General features: G+C 37.6%; 2 protein-coding genes across 3 annotated transcripts in view; both read left to right on the forward strand.

The window, feature by feature from the left end:
- Positions 1-11,161, forward strand: part of LOC137652212 (uncharacterized) — a 67,120-nt gene extending 55,959 nt beyond the window's left edge. For both annotated transcript variants that reach the window (XM_068385432.1, XM_068385431.1), the window contains 4 exons: positions 4,298-4,714; positions 5,148-5,341; positions 5,671-5,809; positions 8,734-11,161. In XM_068385432.1, coding sequence (XP_068241533.1) covers positions 4,303-4,714; positions 5,148-5,341; positions 5,671-5,809; positions 8,734-9,302 — 1,314 coding nt within the window. In that variant the 5' untranslated portion in view covers positions 4,298-4,302 and the 3' untranslated portion in view covers positions 9,303-11,161. The remainder of the gene's footprint in view (positions 1-4,297; positions 4,715-5,147; positions 5,342-5,670; positions 5,810-8,733) is intronic.
- Positions 11,162-11,849: 688 nt separating this feature from the next.
- The window catches only part of Chchd2 (Coiled-coil-helix-coiled-coil-helix domain containing 2), a 61,174-nt gene continuing 52,524 nt past the window's right edge, over positions 11,850-20,499 (forward strand). Inside the window, exon 1 of the mRNA XM_068385437.1 lies at positions 11,850-12,008. Coding sequence (XP_068241538.1) covers positions 11,971-12,008 — 38 coding nt within the window. The 5' untranslated portion in view covers positions 11,850-11,970. The remainder of the gene's footprint in view (positions 12,009-20,499) is intronic.

The following is a 20,499-nucleotide window of genomic DNA, read 5'->3' on the forward strand; positions in this document are numbered from 1 at the left end:
TATATTAGAAATAGCTATTGTGACTTGGATCGTTGTGTATGTGAATCGTAATTGTTGCATATGCGCTTTATCCATCGACTTCTAAAAGCCATTGCTTGCGCCAAGAATTTTTTTTTTTCTCTCTAAAAAAGCTAGATACAACAAACCATAATGTTCAAAGTATCATTTCACTCTCCGGATTTAGTGGATTGTGAAGACCTCGTGAAGTAAAAAAAAAAATAATAAAATTAGTTTCCTTTCGTTAAAACACATTCGTTGTTACATTTACGAATCTATCGATATTCACACCAGTCGTAAAAAATGAGATCACTATATTCTTTTTCCATTTGTTTTGGATGCTGTTAACATTTTTAGTGTTAACTGAAAACCGGAAACGCATATCAGCAGTCACATTTCTGATACTAAAAGACGAATGTGTGTGTGTGTGTGTGTGTGTGTGTGTGTGTGTGTGTGTGTGTTTTATCTTCACAATCCCTTAAATGAGACTAACTCCATAAAACTTGTCTTTTTGTTTCTGAGCAACTATTTAAAGAAAAAAATTTATATACCAGATGTGAGGTCCATCGTTTCATGGTGCTGCTACGGCTGTGGTAGTAAATGGTGGTACTACGACATGCTGCCCTAAAAAGCACCAGAGGTTTAGCAATATCCCATTGCTGGTTGATGCCGGGAAAAAAGTAACCACTCTTGAGTGAGTGAGTGGTTTGAAAGTCGCCAAAGGGCAGGGGAAATATAACTTTCAGTCCAATATTTATCATTATTATTGCCAAAAAAAAAAAATGAAAAACCATACTAAGTCTTGGAATCTTGAAATGGAATAGGTGTGATGCAGGTGAGAAAAATATATAGTAACAGATCTGTTTAAGAAGATCAAGCTGGATTTGTTGGCACGGTAAAAAATAAAAGGGTAATGTGTGTAGGAATTAGTAGGGCATAGAATTGTTGTCTTAGCTTAAATTGATAAAAGGTATAGGGGGTTGCACCATCAGTGTCAGGGGACGAGTGAAAAAATACAAAATATTTATTATTATTATTATTATTATTATTATTATTATTATTATTATTATTATTATTATTATTATTATTATTATTATTGTTGTTGTTGTTGTTGTTGTTTTTGTTGTTGTTAGCTAAGCTGCAACTCCAATGAGGAAAGCAGGATGCTATAAGCCCAAGGCCCGGCTCCAACAGGGAAAATAGCTGTGAGGAAAGGAATCAAATAAACTATAAGGGAAGTAATGAACAATTAAAATAAAATGTTTCAAGAGCAGTAACAACATATTTTATATATATATATATATATATATATATATATATATATATATATATATATATATATATGTGTGTGTGTGTGTGTGTGTGTGTGTGTGTGTGTGTGTGTGTGTGTGTGTGTGTGTGTGTGTACTATGAAAAGACACTATGTCAGCCTGTTCAACATAGAAACATTTGCTGCAAGTTTGAACCTTTGAAGTTGAACCGATTCAACTACCTGATTGGGAAGATCATTCCTCAATTTGGTCATAGCTGTATTAAAACTTCTAGAATACTGTGTAGTATTGAGCTTCATGGCATTAACTGCATATATAGCATTACGAACAGGATGGTACTGTCCAGGAAGATCTGAACGCAAAGTTTGAGGATTACGTTGGTAAGATTGATTGACCGGAGTACACCATATGAAAGTTGGTTTATATGGTCCAAAGATGGAAAAGGATGAGGCTGAACAAGAAATTTTTTTAGAATCTATATCGGTAGCCTACCTGGTTTTTTTTTTTTTTTTTTTTTTGAACGCATGTAAGGTCTATAGACAATAGATATTTATATGCAAAGGTAATTGACAGAGAAAGCGATGGATTTGGCAAGAATTGGTTCTAAGGGCAAATGGAAATTAATATATAGGGGAAGGAGTCTGAATTGTTGGAAATAAATTGTTCCAATGAAATATTTTTTATAAATCTACTTGGGAAAGAGAAACTGGCAAGGCTTTCATAACTCGGATTTTTCCTCCCCCATTATTTCTAGTAAGAAGGAGTGGCTGTCTGTTGGATGCCGGGATCATGGCTTGCGTCGCAAATGCTGTATTGGAGTACCTGCAATACATTGCTCTGCCAAAACTAATTGTTTTCATTTTTTTCATGGAAGCTAGAAAGTGTGAAAGAGTTTCAAGTGTACCTCTAGCGGCATGAACATGAAACGGAAATGAATTCCCATCACTGGAAATTTCAAAGTAATTGACCAGATTAAAAGCGGAGCATGTACAGTATGTACTGTATATGCTGTGTGAAGAATTCAACTTCGGAAGGTCTACTTTCTATGATAATAGGAAAAAATGGAAAATCCTATTGAATCTAAAAACAGTAAGAAGAGAATGACGATATCTTGATATGACATCTTAGGTGAAGCTATTATGTAGGACAAACAACCAAGTGTATTGCTGTCAACGTTTGAGGAGTCTACGTACATGCAAGACATTACATCCAGTCTCGCCAAACACGTGGGAATAAAAGATTTTAAATCTTGGGGGCTAGCTATATACTTTTCAAAGTCGTTGTTGAATAAATATGTGTGTTTTAAGCGGTAAAAGGGCCAATGAATCTTGTAAGCATTTGTAGATCAATTTCTATGGAGTAATTCCTAGATGTTTGCATCGTCACCATACTTAATTGAGAGTGTTACTTCAATTCATTGGCATTTCTGTTATAGGTCACCTAACTCAACATTATATACTTGCTCTCGTATTTTGGCAAGCAGTACATTCTTTGCTACACATGTCATCTGTGTGGGTGAGTATTTTGGCATTAATTGAATTATTTCATTACCAAGTTCAGTTGGTCTTTGCTCCGCTGTGGCTGGCTTCACTTGCAATTTAACATTATTTCTGTAGTCCTCTGTTTAGGCAGACGTTACATGCTGCACTACATGCGTTAGATGATTGGGCAAGTATTTTGACGTTAATTCAATTATCTAATTAATCGCATAGTACAAATGGTCTTTGCTCTGCTATAGCTCGCATCACTCGCAATTTAACATAATCTTGCTCCCGTCTTTACAAGCAAAACGTTCTTCGCTATACATTTCTCTCTGGTGTGCGTGTGATTATTTTCCCGTTATATATACTGTTGTACTATCATTATTCGAAATCACTGAAGTCAAAATCATACAGTTTTTAACACCTTCTTTCGGAGGGACAACTACTTTTTTTCCTTTTTGCAGAGGACAAGACGAACAATTCCATCCGAAACGCACTTCAAATCACCAATCTTACACCTTTTACACAGGCTAAGAATCACCTAGATACCCTTTTTCATATGAAAATTAAGTTAATTTTCGATAACAAAGTTCATAACAACTTTTATTTTATGGGTTTTTGAGGCTATTGAACATATCACTTGTCTACCAGGGCAATGTGTATGTAGGGTTTGATTGTAAAAAAAAAAAAAAAAAAAAAAAAGCAACAGCTGGACTAATGGTTTGTTGTTAACTGTGTCAGTGACAAAGGTGTGATATGTCTCCATGACTGTTGAACCTCAGTACGGAAGGGGTGATGTGTGAGAAAACAAAGGCTGTAGGTACTGAATAATGCTTTGGAATAAGAAAACGATTTATAAATGGATTGTTTTAGGATTAGGGGTGGCGAAGAGAAGCGGCAGTAACTAATGAAAGTTGTTAGGAAGAGGTGAAAGAAAGTAAATATTCGAAAGAGTAGGTTAATAAGGATAAATGAAAACCAGGAAGTTTGAATACTGAATGTTAATATGGAGGATGGAAGTGGTTGTTTCATATAAATATCGTGGAAAAGATATAATTAATGATGATAAGATGATAAAAGATGTCTCACATAATAGGTGAAGCAAGAAATGTAGCAGGATGTGTGTATAGGACTTTAATGTTTGTGAGAAGCAAATCGGAAATGAATGACCGGATTACTGAGGTAACTCTTCTTTTTGGAAGTGAAATGTAATAAAAAAATGAAATAAAAAAGTTGTTGTTGAAATGATTTGTTCGTGTATTGTAGTGTCTGCAGTGTGGATATAATTGATAGGGGGATAAGTGGGAAGATATGTGTAAGTGCTAAAATAGTAGAAGAAGGGAAAGGCCCAGAAAGTGTTTTGTAGTGTGAAAGGCCTACTAGAAAAAAAGGGTATTGTTATGGAAGAAACAAAAAATGGGTGAATGGCGCATTGTTGATTGCAGCTAAAGCCGAGAGAGTAGCTATCTTTAACTCCTTGTAGATAATCTGATTTCAGTTTTAATTGTTTTTTTATAAGACTAACATGCTAAACTAACTATTTTCCAGACTGTATGGCAGCACCCCTTGCAGAACCAATTGTGTTCCAAGATATTTTATTGCTGGGATTTGGACCAATGCTGAACAAGTCGAGAATCTCCATTTCCGGAAAGTTGGTTGGAGAGAAAGCTGGCTCAGAGAGCATCTCAATTGTATGGGATTCGGAGATAAGTGGTAATATTACATTTTATGGGGTCGAGGACAAACTTGTTTTAGTGTGGCCCCGTACAGGCAATTGGTCACTTATACAGCTCCAATTAATAAAGAGAACAGATGCTAAGAGAGGACAACACCCTTATGCACTATTGGCCACTGCAGGCAACATGACCAAGGCTTGTGAGTCTTCCTTAGAGCCGCCTCTGGCAATTCATATCAACAAGCGAGGTGCAAGTAATGCAACAAAAGTGTTTTTCAACTGCCCATTAGGTAAGGACGCTCACTGGGGAGCCTAACAATGTCACTTCTCCTCATTGTGTTAATATAAGTATGCATTATGATTCCAGATACACTCTGCAGATAACAGTTGTGTAAAGTAGTCTCTAATTAGTAATGCGAGTCTTTGATATTTACAGTGAATTTTGAATCTTTGTAAGTTTTTCCTTATTTGTGGCACTGCACTGGATTTCAACGGAAAATTTAATATCTAATGTCTGAGTATTGTGACTTATATAGCATAGATGATGTAAATGCCTAGTTTTAAAAATTTAAAAAACCAGCAACTAAAAATCAAAATCTTTTAGTGCAAGAGCATGGTTCTTCATGCTTGAGATTTACATGAAGATTTCAGGATGTTACAGAGCTCAATTTATTTCACAGCCCTTCAATCCGTAAGTTATTGATAGAAATATGTGTCTTCCAGAGTGTCAGATTAATCAGAATGGTCTGGATAAAGAAGCTGGAAGAACAACCTTCTACTTGTGGCGTGAAGAAGAATTCAATAGTGTTGAAGTTCATCCAGAAGGCTTGCAAGCAGTAAAAGTACTGCCTGAACAAGTGCCTGTTCTGCGTCACTGGTATAAAGTTGATGTCCAAGGAAATGTGCAGAGTATTTTGGTGAGTCCCCTAGAAATGCATACAGATATATCACTTTAATGGAATAAGATAAACAAATAATTAGAGGGTTACACTTCAGTGAATTGGTCTAGCTGAAAATCCCGTTGTTACTCAGTCATTCACGTGGATCTAAGTTCTTTGCTTGACTCATTACTATCTTTTAGATTTTCATGCAATGATAACCTGTTTATATCGAAGTAAAATAATTATTCACCCTTGTTATTATTGTTAGAATTTTGTAAACAATATATATCATTACAAAGAATGATCAGTCCATTTCTCATTTCAAGTAAATTGCATTCGTCAAAACCTTTAAAATGTCTTTCCAGATATTGGTAGATGGTGTACCTCAGCCAATTATTCATATTCCAGAAGTCATTCCACACTTTACTGATATGACAGTGACTGTTAATGGATCAGCAAAGGTCTCATGGTGTCCTCCTCACTACCCAACGCGTTCTGATCCAGGTATAATTATTCTGCTAAAGTATTGGCGGTTTAGCATCAAAATTGTTTTAGAAGTTGAACCATATTTTCAATGACACTATAGTCGCCGTAAATATTCCGGGCAAAATAAGCCCCACCCGCTGATGATGTCATAGCCAATTATGTTATCTCCCCTACAAATTTAGAATTATAGTAACTTATAATCACTTTAAGGGGATGTGTTGTGATTGCTGTTAACGTGGAAGATAACATGACTGGCTATGATGTCCTGAGGGGGTTACTTACTTTACTTTACTTTAATGGCTGCTTTTCCGGTCCCATACAGCAGGGGAACCCCTCTCTCTACAGGACCTCCACTGTCGTTTTATCTTATTCATTCAGAGTGTTTAACGTTTCATGTCACATATTCTTTATTTATTGTTAAATCGTCTCTGTCAAAAGACTCATGAAATAAGAAAGTCTTCAGTTTCCTCTTGAAAGCCTTAATGTCTTCAATCATTCGAATGTTTCGGGGGAGCTTATTATATAGTCTCGGGGCCGCATATTTAAAGGCTCTGGAGCCTACAGTAGCCATATATCTAAGTTCCAATAGTTTGAAGCCATCTGTAACTATTCTTGTGCCGACACGATTTGTTGGTTGTGCAATATATAGCAATTCTCTTAAGTATTTCGGACGCCCGGTTCTGATAACTTGGTGGGTTATTGTACATATTTTAAATTCAATTCTCGCTTTAATCGGCAGCCAGTGTAAATCGATTAGTATAGGGGTGGTCCTTTCTCTAGGTGGGTCACCTTTTATCAGTCTTGCTCCTCTGTTTATTATGTTTTGTAATTTCTTAAGTTGCACTTTTGGTAAATTGTAGTAGATAGAGTTGTAGTAGTCAATCTTGGTAATAACACAGTTTATCACAAGTTTCTTTACGGAATTTTCGTCCAGGTACTTTTTTATAAACGCAATATTTCATAGATGATAACTCGCAGTTTTTATTACATTATTCATTTGGGCATTTAGAGACAGGTTACAGTCAAGAAATACACCTAGATCTCGAACTTTACTAGATATCGGCACCGAGTCATTATTTATGTTCATTTGAATATCACCTAATTTTCTCACGCTGTTTATCTTGCCCACCACCATGAATTCAGTTTTGTTCTCATTTAATTTTAGTTGTTTAAATGTCATCCATTCTCTAATCCTATCAAGGATTCGGTTTAGAGTTTCAGTAGTGTCATGTATATAATTTATGGAGAAGTAAAGTTGTGTGTCATCTGCAAATAGTTTAAACTTCACGCCTTGCTTATTTCGTCAGGAATCTCTGCTGTGACTATAGTGGGGCCCTGTAATTGAGTGAAAATTAAAGAAAATAAGCAGCAAGGTGTGTTTCCATACTGTTATAGAGCTGGGGCTGTTTTAAGCAGTGGATAAAATCAAAGTATGAATAACAATTGAAATGTTTACACAAGGAAATTAGCATGCCTGAAATATCTTTTGACAGATCTTTAATATTAACTTTTTATTGAATATTCTAGTGCCCAACCTGGGGATTTATGATGTGATAGCATAATTCAGTCTTAGGCTTCACACTCCATCAGTTGTTATTTCATTTCATATCTAATTACATCATTCATATTTGGTCTCATTAAACTGATTGCGTTGTATTTTTAGAACGGTAGTTGGAAAAGCAGGATACTATAATTCCTAGGGCTCCAACAAGGGAAATAGCCCAGTCAGGGAAAGAAATAAGGCAATATATAGAATAGTGTGCCTGAGTGTAACCTCAAGCAAGAGAAGTCTTACCCGAGACAGTGGAAGACCATGGTACAGAGACTATAGCACTACCCAAGACTAGAGAACAATGGTTTTATTTTGAAGTTCCCTTCTCCTAGAAGAGCTGCTTACCACACCTAAAGAATCTCCTACCAAGTGAAAAGTAGCCAATGAACATTTGCAGTAGTTGAATGAAGAAGAAATTTGGGGTTAGCTTAGTATTGTCAGGTGTATATACACTAGACTAGACTATTCGGTGTATGTGTAGGTAAAGGAAAAATTGGCTGTAACAGAGAGGGATCTAATGTAGTAATATCTGGCCAGTCAAAGGACCTTTGTGGTCATTGAAACCTTGATAAACAGCGCTAGTTATCAACCTGGACTCTCACTCTTACAGACTGCCTTCAGAATAGAATCTTATTAGTCCTTTGGAAAAAAAGAAAAATCCCGATCTCAAAATATTCCCAAGATGTAGCCTACATTTTCACAATTCTATTCTTCTAAATTCCAAAGAATTCTGTTATTCTAGTTTGAAGAGCAAAGTCTTCCAGGGTTTTTATCCTTTGCTTTTCCCTTCACAATTCCGTTGGTATTCAGTATTTTAAATCAAATTACTGACCAATGAAAAAATAAGGTACTTGGAACTTGACTGATTATCAAGGGCTTGACCACCCTCCAGGTCAGGACAAGTGCTTTTACTTCCCGTGAATTGCCCTAGATGCTCTTGTAGACCCCAAAACACAATGTAATGATTTTTTTTATGTGCAAACCATTGCTTTAAAGCAAAGTAAACAAACCCCTCCCCAATGTCTCATAGTTGAATGTTAATTCCATTGTTCAGGATAGTAGATTTATATTAAAGAGCTTAATGGTAGCCAGACCTTGTTGTTGAGCATATTTATGGTACCCCTCTATGATCCTAGTTAGGGTATGTAAGACAATTGTCTATTATTTCAAAATAAACGGTTTTAGTTATTTCTAATTATTTATTATAAATCTAATAAAGTTTTCATGATATATCTATATCCACAATTAAAATCCTTGTAGGTATGCTGTAGTATATGGGGTCAAAGAATCAATAGAACCAGTCATGCTTATCAATTGAAGAGAAATATTAGTGAAATACTCTCATTTTCAAAATTTGTACATCAGTTTTACTCTACTCTTTCCATTCCAGGACACAGAACTGTTGCAGTGGTGTCGCTGATAGCACTAGCCTTTGTGAGCATATTGACTCTCAGCTTTAGAGCAAAACTAAACCATGAGATTAAGAACATTCAGCAATCGAGAAAGAGTCAACCATCCGTGGTTTTCAGAAAAATGCCGTTCTGTTTAGCCCAGGAGAACATTCCACCACCTGCTCCAGCCCCTCCGATTGAGAAAGTTGGATTGAACAAAAATTACTCTGACCCTTGTGATTTGTTGCCACAAGACTATGCAGATTTGGTCGGAGAGATAACGGAAGATGAACTTCACCGGAACTCCAATCCTATCACGACCATTGATGGAGATTGTTTTGATGATGCAATAGGAGAAAATAATCATGCTGCATTGTCTGCAAAATCAAGTACAGAAAACGAGAACTCTGAAGACCCATATGATGAACTGTTCTATCCAGTGGAGCAACCCGTAGAAGATCACCCATACAGCACCACAGTTTGCGGCATTGCTCAGCATAATACTGCTATTAGCAGGCCCCTTCCTGAAGTGACCCTAGAAGCACGTGCAGAGAAGGATGATTTTTAAGATTCATAGAACAAGATAATTTTTACCCCAATTGAAGTTATAAGGATAACTAGTTATACTTATAAGACTGCGTGAAAGAGACTGGAAGGAAGTTTAAGAAATAAGTAAGCATTTATGATCCAAAAAGGAAGAAGACAGCATAAAACTCCAAGTTTCTGATGCATATGTTAATATTGGTAGGACCATATGATTAAATATGTTTATTTTTAGAGAGTGGCATTTTACTTCTCATAATCTCATTTTATTAACCAAAATCTCTCCATCCCATGTTTATCCTTCTTTCAGTTTCGGTTTCATGTCCCTGGGAAATATTTACTGTCTGTCTTAACTTCAGGGTAATAAAAAATCCATTAATTTGCAAATTATTGAAACATTTTGATATTGATGGCAGCATAGTGTTCACAAATGACTTTTCCCCTCGAATGTAGAGGGAAGACTTGAAACAGGACTGAACAAACACCTCTGACATCTTCAGTGAGCCAAAATATAAAGATAGTTTTTTTCAGGTAAAATGGAAGTATGGGAACTCAATGTATATTGTGGAGGAGTGGGGAAAACGAAATGAATAGAAAGTGACATTAAGGATATGTAGAGGCAATGAAGGTGGATGCTACAGTAGACTGAAGCACGACAAAAAGAAAAGCACATTATCCACAAACGTTGAAATCAGGAAATAAGTTAAAGAATAAAGAAGTTAGTGCCAGAAATAAAATTCAGTTCATTCAATTAAATAGCAAAAGTTTAAAAATTGTATTATTTGTGAATAAAAAAAGCCATTCTCTGTCATCTTTGACAACTGGAAATGTTATAGTTTGGAGCCGTTGTATATACTTTACTTTCAATTGAGGAAGCATACTACAGTATATATAATGAATAATTAAAACATTGCACTTATTTGTAGATAACTCTGATTTAAATGTTTCTGATGTGTAAACAAATGTTGTTTTCTCGTTTTGATAAATGTTATATTGTCTACACAAATTTTGGTATGCACTGAATGTTTACATGTAGAAAAAATTAATTATAAAATTAAAATTAAATTAGATGGCTGCGGGCCAAGTTGCCTGTGGTCCGACCTGTCCAGTTATTTTTCCAGTATTTTTAATATTTTCATTCATTTTCTTTTAAAGATTGTTATCCTGTATTCTCTTCATTGTCATTAATGCCATATTTTTAAGCTAATTAAGAATCTGTCTATTTCTTCTGCTTCTAGTTTTCTTTTTCTTTTATCTTTTCTCCCAAGATCTATACATATATAGACCCTTTTTCTTATAGTTTTTCGTTATCGGTAATGTTTCTCATTTTAATCATAGTATTTCTTCTCGAAATTTCTGAGACTGTTTATTCCATACTTCTCGTTCTCGCATATAGTTCATTATGGGGTTTCAAATAATAATCCACTATCTCTGCTATCAAAATTTTTGAGTAAGGATGTATTAGATTATGGAACATCATATTTTTCTTTAATTCTATCATGTTGGAAACTTACCATACAACTGATTCTATTGATAATCACCAGTGAGGGGTGCATTGTAAATGTTAAAACACACTTCTATACTGCACATCTCCTACTTTGGGTTGTGCCATGGCCTCTGTAACATGGTCTTCCACTCTTATGGGTTAAAATTCTCTGTTTTGAGGGTACACTTGGGCACACTATTCTATCTTATTTCTCTTCCTCTTGTTTTTTAAGTCTTTTTAATTCATACATAAAACATTTATCTTGGTGTTGTTTCTGTTTTTATGAGGCTTTATTTTAATTGTTCATTACTTCTCTTGTAGTTTATTTTCTTTCCTCACTGGGCTATTTTCCCTATTGGAATACCGCTTTTCCAACTAAGGTTGTAGCTTAGCTAATAATAATAATAATAATAATAATAATAATAATAATAATAATAATAAGAATAATAATAATAATAATAATAATAATAATAATAATAATAATAATAATAATAATAATAATAATAATAACAAATTTGCTTCAACTCTCTGTTCACCATTGGACACCATTATTTGTGTTGTATGATTTTATTTTTCCTGTATTTGATTAATACCTTCGTCTCCTAACCTATGTGTTAGTAAAATATCTAACTAAATCCAACCGTCGTGTCCTTTATTCAGATTTAATTTCCTATTAATGTATTTTTTGTTTTGTTTGGTAATCATGTTAGATGCTGTTAATCTGGCTTATTATTTAACATAATTTTTTTTTTATTCTACAAGAGGAGAACATGACACAATCAATCATAAAAAATATGGATGATATTTCAGAATATTACATCTTGGTTATATTTTTCTAATAATAACTAATTTGTAATAGATGAATTAGATAAGAATCTATACAAATTTAAATTGATAAGAATCTCTACAAAATTTAAATTAACACAAGAAATTCTACAAAATTTAAATTAACAATAAGAATCTTTACAAAAATCTAAATTAACAATAAGAATCTTTACAAAAATTTAAATTAATAATAAGAATCTCTACAAAATTTAAATTAACAATAAGAATCTCTACAAAATTTAAAAGCCGAAGTCATTGACTAAGTCTTAATGTCTGTGCGTCAGAGTGTTATGAAACTGACGACACCGTGAGACAACGTTACACATCTCCGTCTTCTGCTTTACTATTTGTGTGTTTTTAGATATTTAAATATATTGTAATAATGCCTCGTCGAGGAGGTTTTGCCCCAAGAGCTCCACCGTAAGTATTTATAAAGGGAATTAATTATTTCAGCAATATTTTGCTTTAAAATTGGTAAAATGTGTACTGGATGCAGCCGTACCTCATCTGTTAGCCGAGATTGTTCTTTGGCCTGGAATATTTCATTGTCACATTTTACCTCAAATTAATATTTAATGACAATTAATCCCCTTGCCAACTTTATATTATAGCCCCTTAAGTTTGGTTAGTAGCTCATTATAACCGGATTTGGTCAGGTTAATTTAGAATAAACCAGTTTAGAAGGTGACCATTTGCCGGCCAACGTAGGTCATGAAGAATTGTGCTTATGCCTTATTAATTCTAGCGGACTATAATAATACCATATGTATTTGGATGGAACAGACGTAACTTAATTATTACTTGTCAAATCTATTTTCGTTATTTGGAATTTTTTTTTTATATTGAATATGATATAAAACTTATTTTATGATTTATTAAATATGATCTAGTGTGTTCCCTTTCCAGGAGTAAGCTTAGGACTTGGGTAAGGATAGGGATATTGCTGTTAGGTTAGGTGCGGAACCTTAAGTTTGGTGGCATTCTCGAGTTGTCTCCCTTTAAGAAATTTAATTTTACTGTCATAACTTTTGGAATTTTAAAACTTAATATTTTAAGAATTGTGGTTCCCCCAATTATTTGCTTCGGAATAGTTCAAAGTACAAGAGGTGTGTAGGCAGTTAGGGCATAAACTGTTTGTATGTCAAAATACTCTCTCACTCGTTTAACTGTGTGCAGCATGTGCCTCATACCAGAACATGAGCAAGGAAATAATTTATGATTGCTAGCAAAACAAAGTATGGCTGAGCAATAACTATTAAGCAAATAGTCCTAGTTTGTTGACCACCGTATGTATAGAAACGCTTCTTATTGTAGGTGACGATGGACACTAATAGGAAGGTGTCTCATATTTTATGCAAGCAGCAGACCTGGTGACCCAACGATCTACGCCTTTACCCAAAGTACCTATGAATATACTAGGAATATGTCTTAGTTTCTTTGTTCAGAATATTATACTATAGTAAATATTTACCCACATTCTAATTACTGAACTGGTCTGTCCCAACCATTTAAAAAGGGTCTCTACATCCTTGGTTGATGTATAATACTCTCATTTCTAGCAAAACTAGTTTTGCATTTTTCTCCATGAATAATGAGGGCTAGGGCAGGGTGACCAGATTTTGAAAATTGAAATGCGAGACACCTGAATTGGAGTTCTTGAACAATATATACACACAACTTGTGTGAAGTTACGCACATAATGACGCTGCTCGAAGTCCTCGGCTGGGTCCATATTGTCCAGGACCTACTTCATTGACTTTCTTTTCTTATAAAGTGCATTCATTGTAGATTTTGTTACAAGCAGCAGCTCATTACATGTATCATAGCATTACAATATTGCAATAAAGTATGTTTTACGGCTTTAAAGGATATTATAACTAAAGTGACTTGCTATGATTTAGTGAATAAATTGCAGACAATAAAATACGCGATGAAAACCGCTTCATAATCCTTTCAAGATTTTTTTCCTCATTTGTCATATTTTGCACTTAATCCAACTGCTCTTAAGAGATGGTGTTTTGTTTGAACATATGCAATGAACTCAGATTAATAAAACTGCAGTAGTAATTTTTTTTTTTTCAAATATGGAAAATATGGGACGAAGGGCATCCCTGGAGGGTTGATATGTGAGACTGGATAAATGTCATAGGTTTGGGACATCTGGTCACCCTAGGCTGGGCCTTAATAAGTTATGTATCGATCGATTAAAATGTGAAGTCTATTTTGAGGTCTTAATCTCGTGGTTTATTTTTTGGAGACTGATTATTAGTTACTGCTCATGCGTTGTTTGTATTCACTTTTTCCCAGCTGTTCTGTATTTTTATATGACATCATTATCTGTTTTTTTAACCAATTAAGAGCTTTCAAATATATATATATATATATATATATATATATATATATATATATATATATATATATATATATATATATGCACACATTCCTGGAACGTAGCAAGTGTAGTAAAAACCATTTGATGGATGGCATATGAATTATACACTAGGTAAATTTGAAAATGTGTTTTTGTTTCCTGTTGCTTATATATCTCGTATACAATATTTTTCCAAGGGGTTATCTTGTGTTTATTATGTAATTCTAGCCATTATTATTGCTGCAATTTTTTTTCTATACCCACCCAGAACTGCAATTTCTCATGCGATCCCCCATATTTTTTTGTTTTTTATAGTGGATAGGACAACTCATGAACGTGTGTATGCCCACCTATATTCATGGTCAGAAATGGATAAAACACAAGATAGCTAGTAGGAAAAATATTTGGTTCATGTATTTGACTAGAAATTAGAATATCATATATCTACCACATCACGATTTAATAGCCATGTCCTTTTATGACATTTCCCAACTCTTGTCTATGGAATTGGAGAAAGCACATTGGGAAAATAATTTATAGAATGTTCTTAGATCGGCAGAAAGGTCTTATGAGATATCGTAGAAATATGTTATAATCATAGTTACCCGTATTTTACCCTATCTATGTTGGTGTGTCATTACCCGAGCTGCTAATGACTCCATGCAACCCCACAGTAACCGCTGCTATGGATAGTCTACCATTATACCATAATGTACACATTGGAAATGTCAAGTCACATGGACACCTTTCTGCTTTTTCTATTGGCTCCTTTCTGAGTTCAGTTGTAGTTCTCCAAAACCTTCCAATTTGGCTTTTCAGTGCAACTACTAACCATCTTAAGCACCAAGTTATATGGATATACATTTAAACTAAAATAAAAGTTATTGGAAAAGTTAACAGTGCATTGAGATGCCAGTCTGAATGGGCTTGAAACCACACATAAACTAGGGCAGTTACCTCTGTCTAGGATGCATCTTTGGCTCGTCTAAGCCTCTCAACCCATACAGGTTCTTTCAAGTAATTCAATCTGCAGAGAAAAATAATGTTGATCACCGATTTGTTGGTTATGGTGCGTTTGAACTCCTAGGTATCCCTTTTCCCATTCATGTATGAGTAGATGTGGTAAATCTGATATCTAGTCAGAAAGCAACAAGAAAATGCCAAACCTTGAATCCTCTGCCCTGAAAAAATATTTAATTTCAAGCTAGCTAATTAATGAAAAATGTTTACTCTGCATTGCTCAAGTACAAATATGAAAGTATCATACAGTAGATATGTATGTAAATACTGCCAGCTAGCAATATAAAGGGCTGATATTTTTGTTCTGAATGTGAACACAAATTCCTTTTACCGTATTTTGAATGTAGAGTATGAGTAAATAGTTTGTTCATGTTTTTTATAAGATAGTTTTATTAAGGAAATGCAAATTTTTTTCACAATTAATGACAATGCATAGTGTAGTTAATGGCAACTGCCTGTATTGGTGACCTGACATCACTGAGGCTTACATTTATTAAGCTAATGTAGGATTTAGTGAGATTTGGCAGATTATTTGTTTTATTGTGTACTGTAATAGTTTTTCCCTCGTCTTATAAAGTATTTATTACTAGACCCAGTCAGATGTATATTTAATATTCAATAAATACAATACAGAATTCATGAATTTCACGTCCTTTTTTAGGTATTAATACAGCATTTGTATTTTTTCAATATTAAACTTACCCGATAATCATGTAGCTGTCAACTCTGTTGCCCGACAGAATTCTATGGAGGGATACGCCAGCTATCACAATACTAGAAGGGGGTGTTCTTACCAGCGCCACCTGTGGCCAGGTACTCAAGTACTTCTTGTTGACACCTCCTCAATTATTCCTCTGTCGTGCTTCTGACAAGACATTCTGGGATACGCTTATGTTCTTGGAGTATTTTCACGACTTTGGTGAAGTATTTCTCTTTGATTTCGGCTGTCGCTTTACTGGAAACTTCTATTTTAGCTTAGTTAGCTTTTGGAATTAATTTGATTAATTTTGGTGACGAAGAGAGTATGAACTCTCGTTCACCTTTCAATGGCCGACCCTTCCCTTAGACGGAAGTGTTGGTGTCTAAGAGAGTATAGACTCTTTTTCTTAATTTTGCTTAACAAAAGTTATAGATTTATTTTATATCTCTCCGCCTCTTATAGGCCTCTTCGATTAACTTCCTTTTATTATAAACTTATTAAAATTAATTTTTATATTTGTTTATATTCGACCTTCCTAATAGTAGGCGGTCTTTTCTTGGTACCGAAGTTAATTATCGTGAGCCCGTCATTTCGGTTTTACCTGTTAACATATTATGCTATTTTAAGGTCTTTGAAAGAATTTCTTTGATAGTCTTGTACTTTTTCAAAGTTGAACTAACGTTTTGTTTGTCTCGGCAGTTGTTGACGTTCAGAACGTTTCAACTTGCGCTCTATCGTTACGATAGAGAAAGAATGTTCACGGTTTCACGTTGCAGTAAGAGTAACCGTGTCTAGCGTTTTGTTCATTCTTTCTTAACTTAATGGTTTTGATCCTAATAAGGAACTTTTCTTTTTGGGAAATATTTCAGTTTTTTCCTTTAACAATAATATGTTTTAACGATATATATGATTGGGCTCTTCTCTCAGGTTCTAAGTCAAGAGAGAGAGAGAGAGAGAGAGAGAGAGAGAGAGATAGAGACGGAGGGAGAAAGAGGATAAACGTTTCCCTCAAGCCTGCCAGGCGTACGAGTAACGTCGTTATCGTTTTGCTCTTATCCCTAGTCTCTTTAGGGGAAGAAACTAAACGTTTCTAGAGTGATCTAGTGTTTAGTCTCTTTCCAGCCACTGAATTTTCTTTCATTAGATTTTTCTGTTACATTGTAATTCTGTTTTCGCAATTACTAACTTTTGAGAAGGATAGAATTGCGTGTTTCAGGTACAAACCACTTAAAGTTTCGAGTTCAGTGAAATAAGTGCAAACAGAAATCAAAGTGATAAGTGATTAGTGCAAAGTATGTCAGTGTTATGCGTGAGGGTACTTTTGTGCGCGCCAGTCGTCCTCCCAGTCCGGGACCTCTTGCAAGCTCCCAAGCCCAGGGGAGAAGCAATGTCGAAGGATTAAAGGGTTCGGCAGGCCTTGATCGGCGCACAGAAGTATCCTCGGTGGTTGTGGGCGTGTCTTACAGAGACCGTCACTCCCACCCGCAGACGATTGAGCCCTTATTTTGCTCGTCTGCAGAAGAGATTTAGAGGAGAAAATAAAGGCAGAGTTACGCTGGTCTCAGGTCTCAAGACCTCTTAAACGTAAAGTCCAGACCTATGCCAGACGTACGAAGTAAAGTTCAACAACCCGGATGCAGTCATTGGGTTAGCTCTGACTCTCCTCAGTCATCAGTTTGTCGGGCTGAGAGTGCTCCTACACCCCCCCCCCCTATGCTCGCTCCGCCTGATCGCAGTACCACCTGCCAGGCGTACGATGTTGTGGACTCTACTACAGTTCATGCAAGCACAGCTTTCGGACCTGATGCGTGAGTGTCGTGCTGAGAGTGTTGCACCTCCTCCTCCTCCTGCACCGGTGGTGCACCAACCGCCTGCACCCGTTCAGCCTGTGCTGCACCCGCCTGCACCGGTGGTGCACCAACCGGCTGCACCCGTTCAGCCTGTGCTGCACCCGCCTGCACTCGCTGCACCCAGTCGCAACACCATCTGCCAGGCGTACGATGTTGTGGACTCTACTACAGTCCATGCAAGCACAGCTTTCGGACCTGTTGCGTGAGTGTCGGGCTGAGAGTGTTGCACCTCCACCTGCACCCTTTCAGCCTGTGCTCAACCCGCCTGCACTCGCTGCACCCAGTCGCAGCACCATCTGCCAGGCGTACGATGTTGTGGACTTTACTACAGTCCATGCAAGCACAGCTTTCGGACCTGTTGTGTGAGTGTCGGGCTGAGAGTGTTGCACCTCCCCTGCACCCGTTCAGCCTGTGCTCAACCCGCCTGCACTCGCTGCACCCAGTCGCAGCACCATCTGCCAGGCGTACGATGTTGAACCTCTTTCTGTGTTCGCTGTTCCCAGTGTTGTTCAGCCTCAGCCTTCTTTAAGGCAACCTTCGGTTTGGGATCAGGAGGATTACCCCACTCTTCCTCCTCCTCCCCTGGCTGCTCCACCGGTGGTGCAACTCTCGGTGGAGGTACAACCTCTTCCACCTGTGAGTCAGTCTCCTCAGCTGCTGCACCGAGCTCAACCCGTGCACCCTGATCCTGCGCCTCAGACACCTCTGCTTGCGGGAACTTTACCTTGTTCTGCGCAGCCTCGGTCTCTTCACGCTCCACTCATACCACAGGAACAGGAACTTTCTGCACCTTCCACTGTTGTTGTTCCAGCTCGTTCTGACTCTGCTGTTCAGCATACCTTACCTCCATTTTCAAACCATGGCAAAAATATGAATCATGAGTTATGAATGTAAGGTAAACATTATGTTGATTTTTTAAACCCCATGCAAGCATGCATAAAGCACTCTAGCACTGGTCATGGAATTTCTGAGGAATGTTAAACGCCATGCACACGCTCTGCTTTCCTTACAGCAGGCTCTGCTTACTACATGCTCAGCATTCAGCATGCTCTGCATTCAGCATGCTCTGCATACAACACATGCTCTACATACAGCATGCTCTGCATACAGCATACTCTGCATTCATCATGCTCTGCATACCTTACCGCATGCTTCTCAACATATCTTGGGTTGTTGCCAACTCACTAGACTGTCAAGCAGTTTCATAACGTTGCCTTCTAGTCTGCTGCTTTTGCACCAGTGAACCCTCACTCAGAGAACTTAGCTTTTCTAGGATAAGGTCCCTGTAGATGAGAAAGTTCTTTTCTCCCTCCTTCTGATATTCCCTTGAGGACTCTGTCATTTGGAGGGAGCCTTTAGCTGCATAACCTCTTATGGACTTTTATTTAAGCATAACATGCTTACAGGGAAGGTAATGGTTCCACTTCAGCCGCTAATCCCGTCTGTTACCACACCTGCTCCCATAGACCTTGAGCTGTGTTGCATGACATGCAGTCCAAGCTTAGTCCTTGTTAGAGGATTTTTGTTTACGAAGTCAATGTGTCACGGGGAAGACGTTCAACAACCAACAGAAGGGACTTGTTGTGACGCAGTGCGGCAACCTCAGCAACCCGTTAAGGAGTTGTCTGTACGACCCAGATAGTCTAGACAGATTCGGGTTGTCACTGTACTTCCTCGCTTGCCCATGATTGTCAGTTTACAGACTGTGCAGCAGTATCATGACCTTGTGTCCGGCTCCGTCAGACGACTGGCTTTTAAGAGCTCCCACAAGTTGTCGCTGTCTGGAGATTTTCAAATGGACTATGGATCTGACCAAGAAACTGGGCCTCCTGGTCAATTTTGAGGAGTCTCAGCTCGTTCCATCCCAGACCATTGTTTCCTTGGGTATGGATCTTCAGAGTCGAGCTTTCGGACTTGTCCGTCGGCCCCAAGGATCTTCCAAGCCCTAGAATGCATCCAGAGCATGCTGAGAAGGAACCGATGCTTAGTCAGGCAGGGGATGAGTCTAACAGGGACACTTTCATCGCTGGCCCTGTTCATCGAGTTAGGGAGACTCCACCTCCGCCCCCTTCAGTATCATCTAGCTGCTCACTGGATAAAGGACATGACGCTAGAGACGGGCTCAGTTCCTGTTTCCGAAGAGATGAGGTCTACTCTAACGTGGTGGAAGAACAGCATTCTTCTCAAGGAAGGTCTACCTTTGGCTGTTCAGACCCCCGACCACCGTCTCTTCTCGGACGCATCGGACACGGGCTGGGGTGCGACACTGGACGGACAGGAATGCTCGGGAACATGGAATCGGGAGCAAAGGAAACTTCACATCTATTGCAAGGAGTTGTTGGCAGTTCATCTGGCCTTGATAAACTTCAAGTCCCTCCAGCTTAACAAGGTGGTGGAGGTGAACTCCGACTACACCACAGCCTTGGCTTACATCTCCAAGCAGAGAGGGACTCATTCGAGGAAGTTGTTCAAGATCGCAAGGGACCTCCTCATTTGGTCAAAGATCGAAAGCTCACGCTGGTAACGAGGCTCATTCAGGGCGATATGAATGTCATGGCAGATCGCCTCAGCCGTAAGGGTCAGGTCTTCCCCACAGAGTGGACCCTTCACAAGAATGTTTGCAGCAGACTTTGGGCCCTGTGGGGTCTGCCAACCATAGTTCTATTCGCTACCTCGATGACCAAGAAGCTCCTCTTGTATTGTTCTCCGATTCCAGACCCAGCAGCAGTTCGCGTGGATGCCTTTCTGCTGGATTGGTCCCATCTCAACCTGTATGCATTCCCGCCGTTCAAGATTGTCAACAGGGTACTTCAGAAGTTCGCCTCTCACAAAGGGACACGGTTGACGTTGGTTGCTCCCCTCTGACCCGCGAGAGAAGGGTTCACCGAGGTACTGCAATGGCTGGTCGACGTTCCCAGGACTCTTCCTCCTAGAGTGGACCTTCTGCGTCAACCTCACGTAAAGAAGGTA

Source organism: Palaemon carinicauda, chromosome 13 (assembly GCF_036898095.1).
Source record: "Palaemon carinicauda isolate YSFRI2023 chromosome 13, ASM3689809v2, whole genome shotgun sequence".
NCBI lineage: Eukaryota > Metazoa > Arthropoda > Malacostraca > Decapoda > Palaemonidae > Palaemon > Palaemon carinicauda.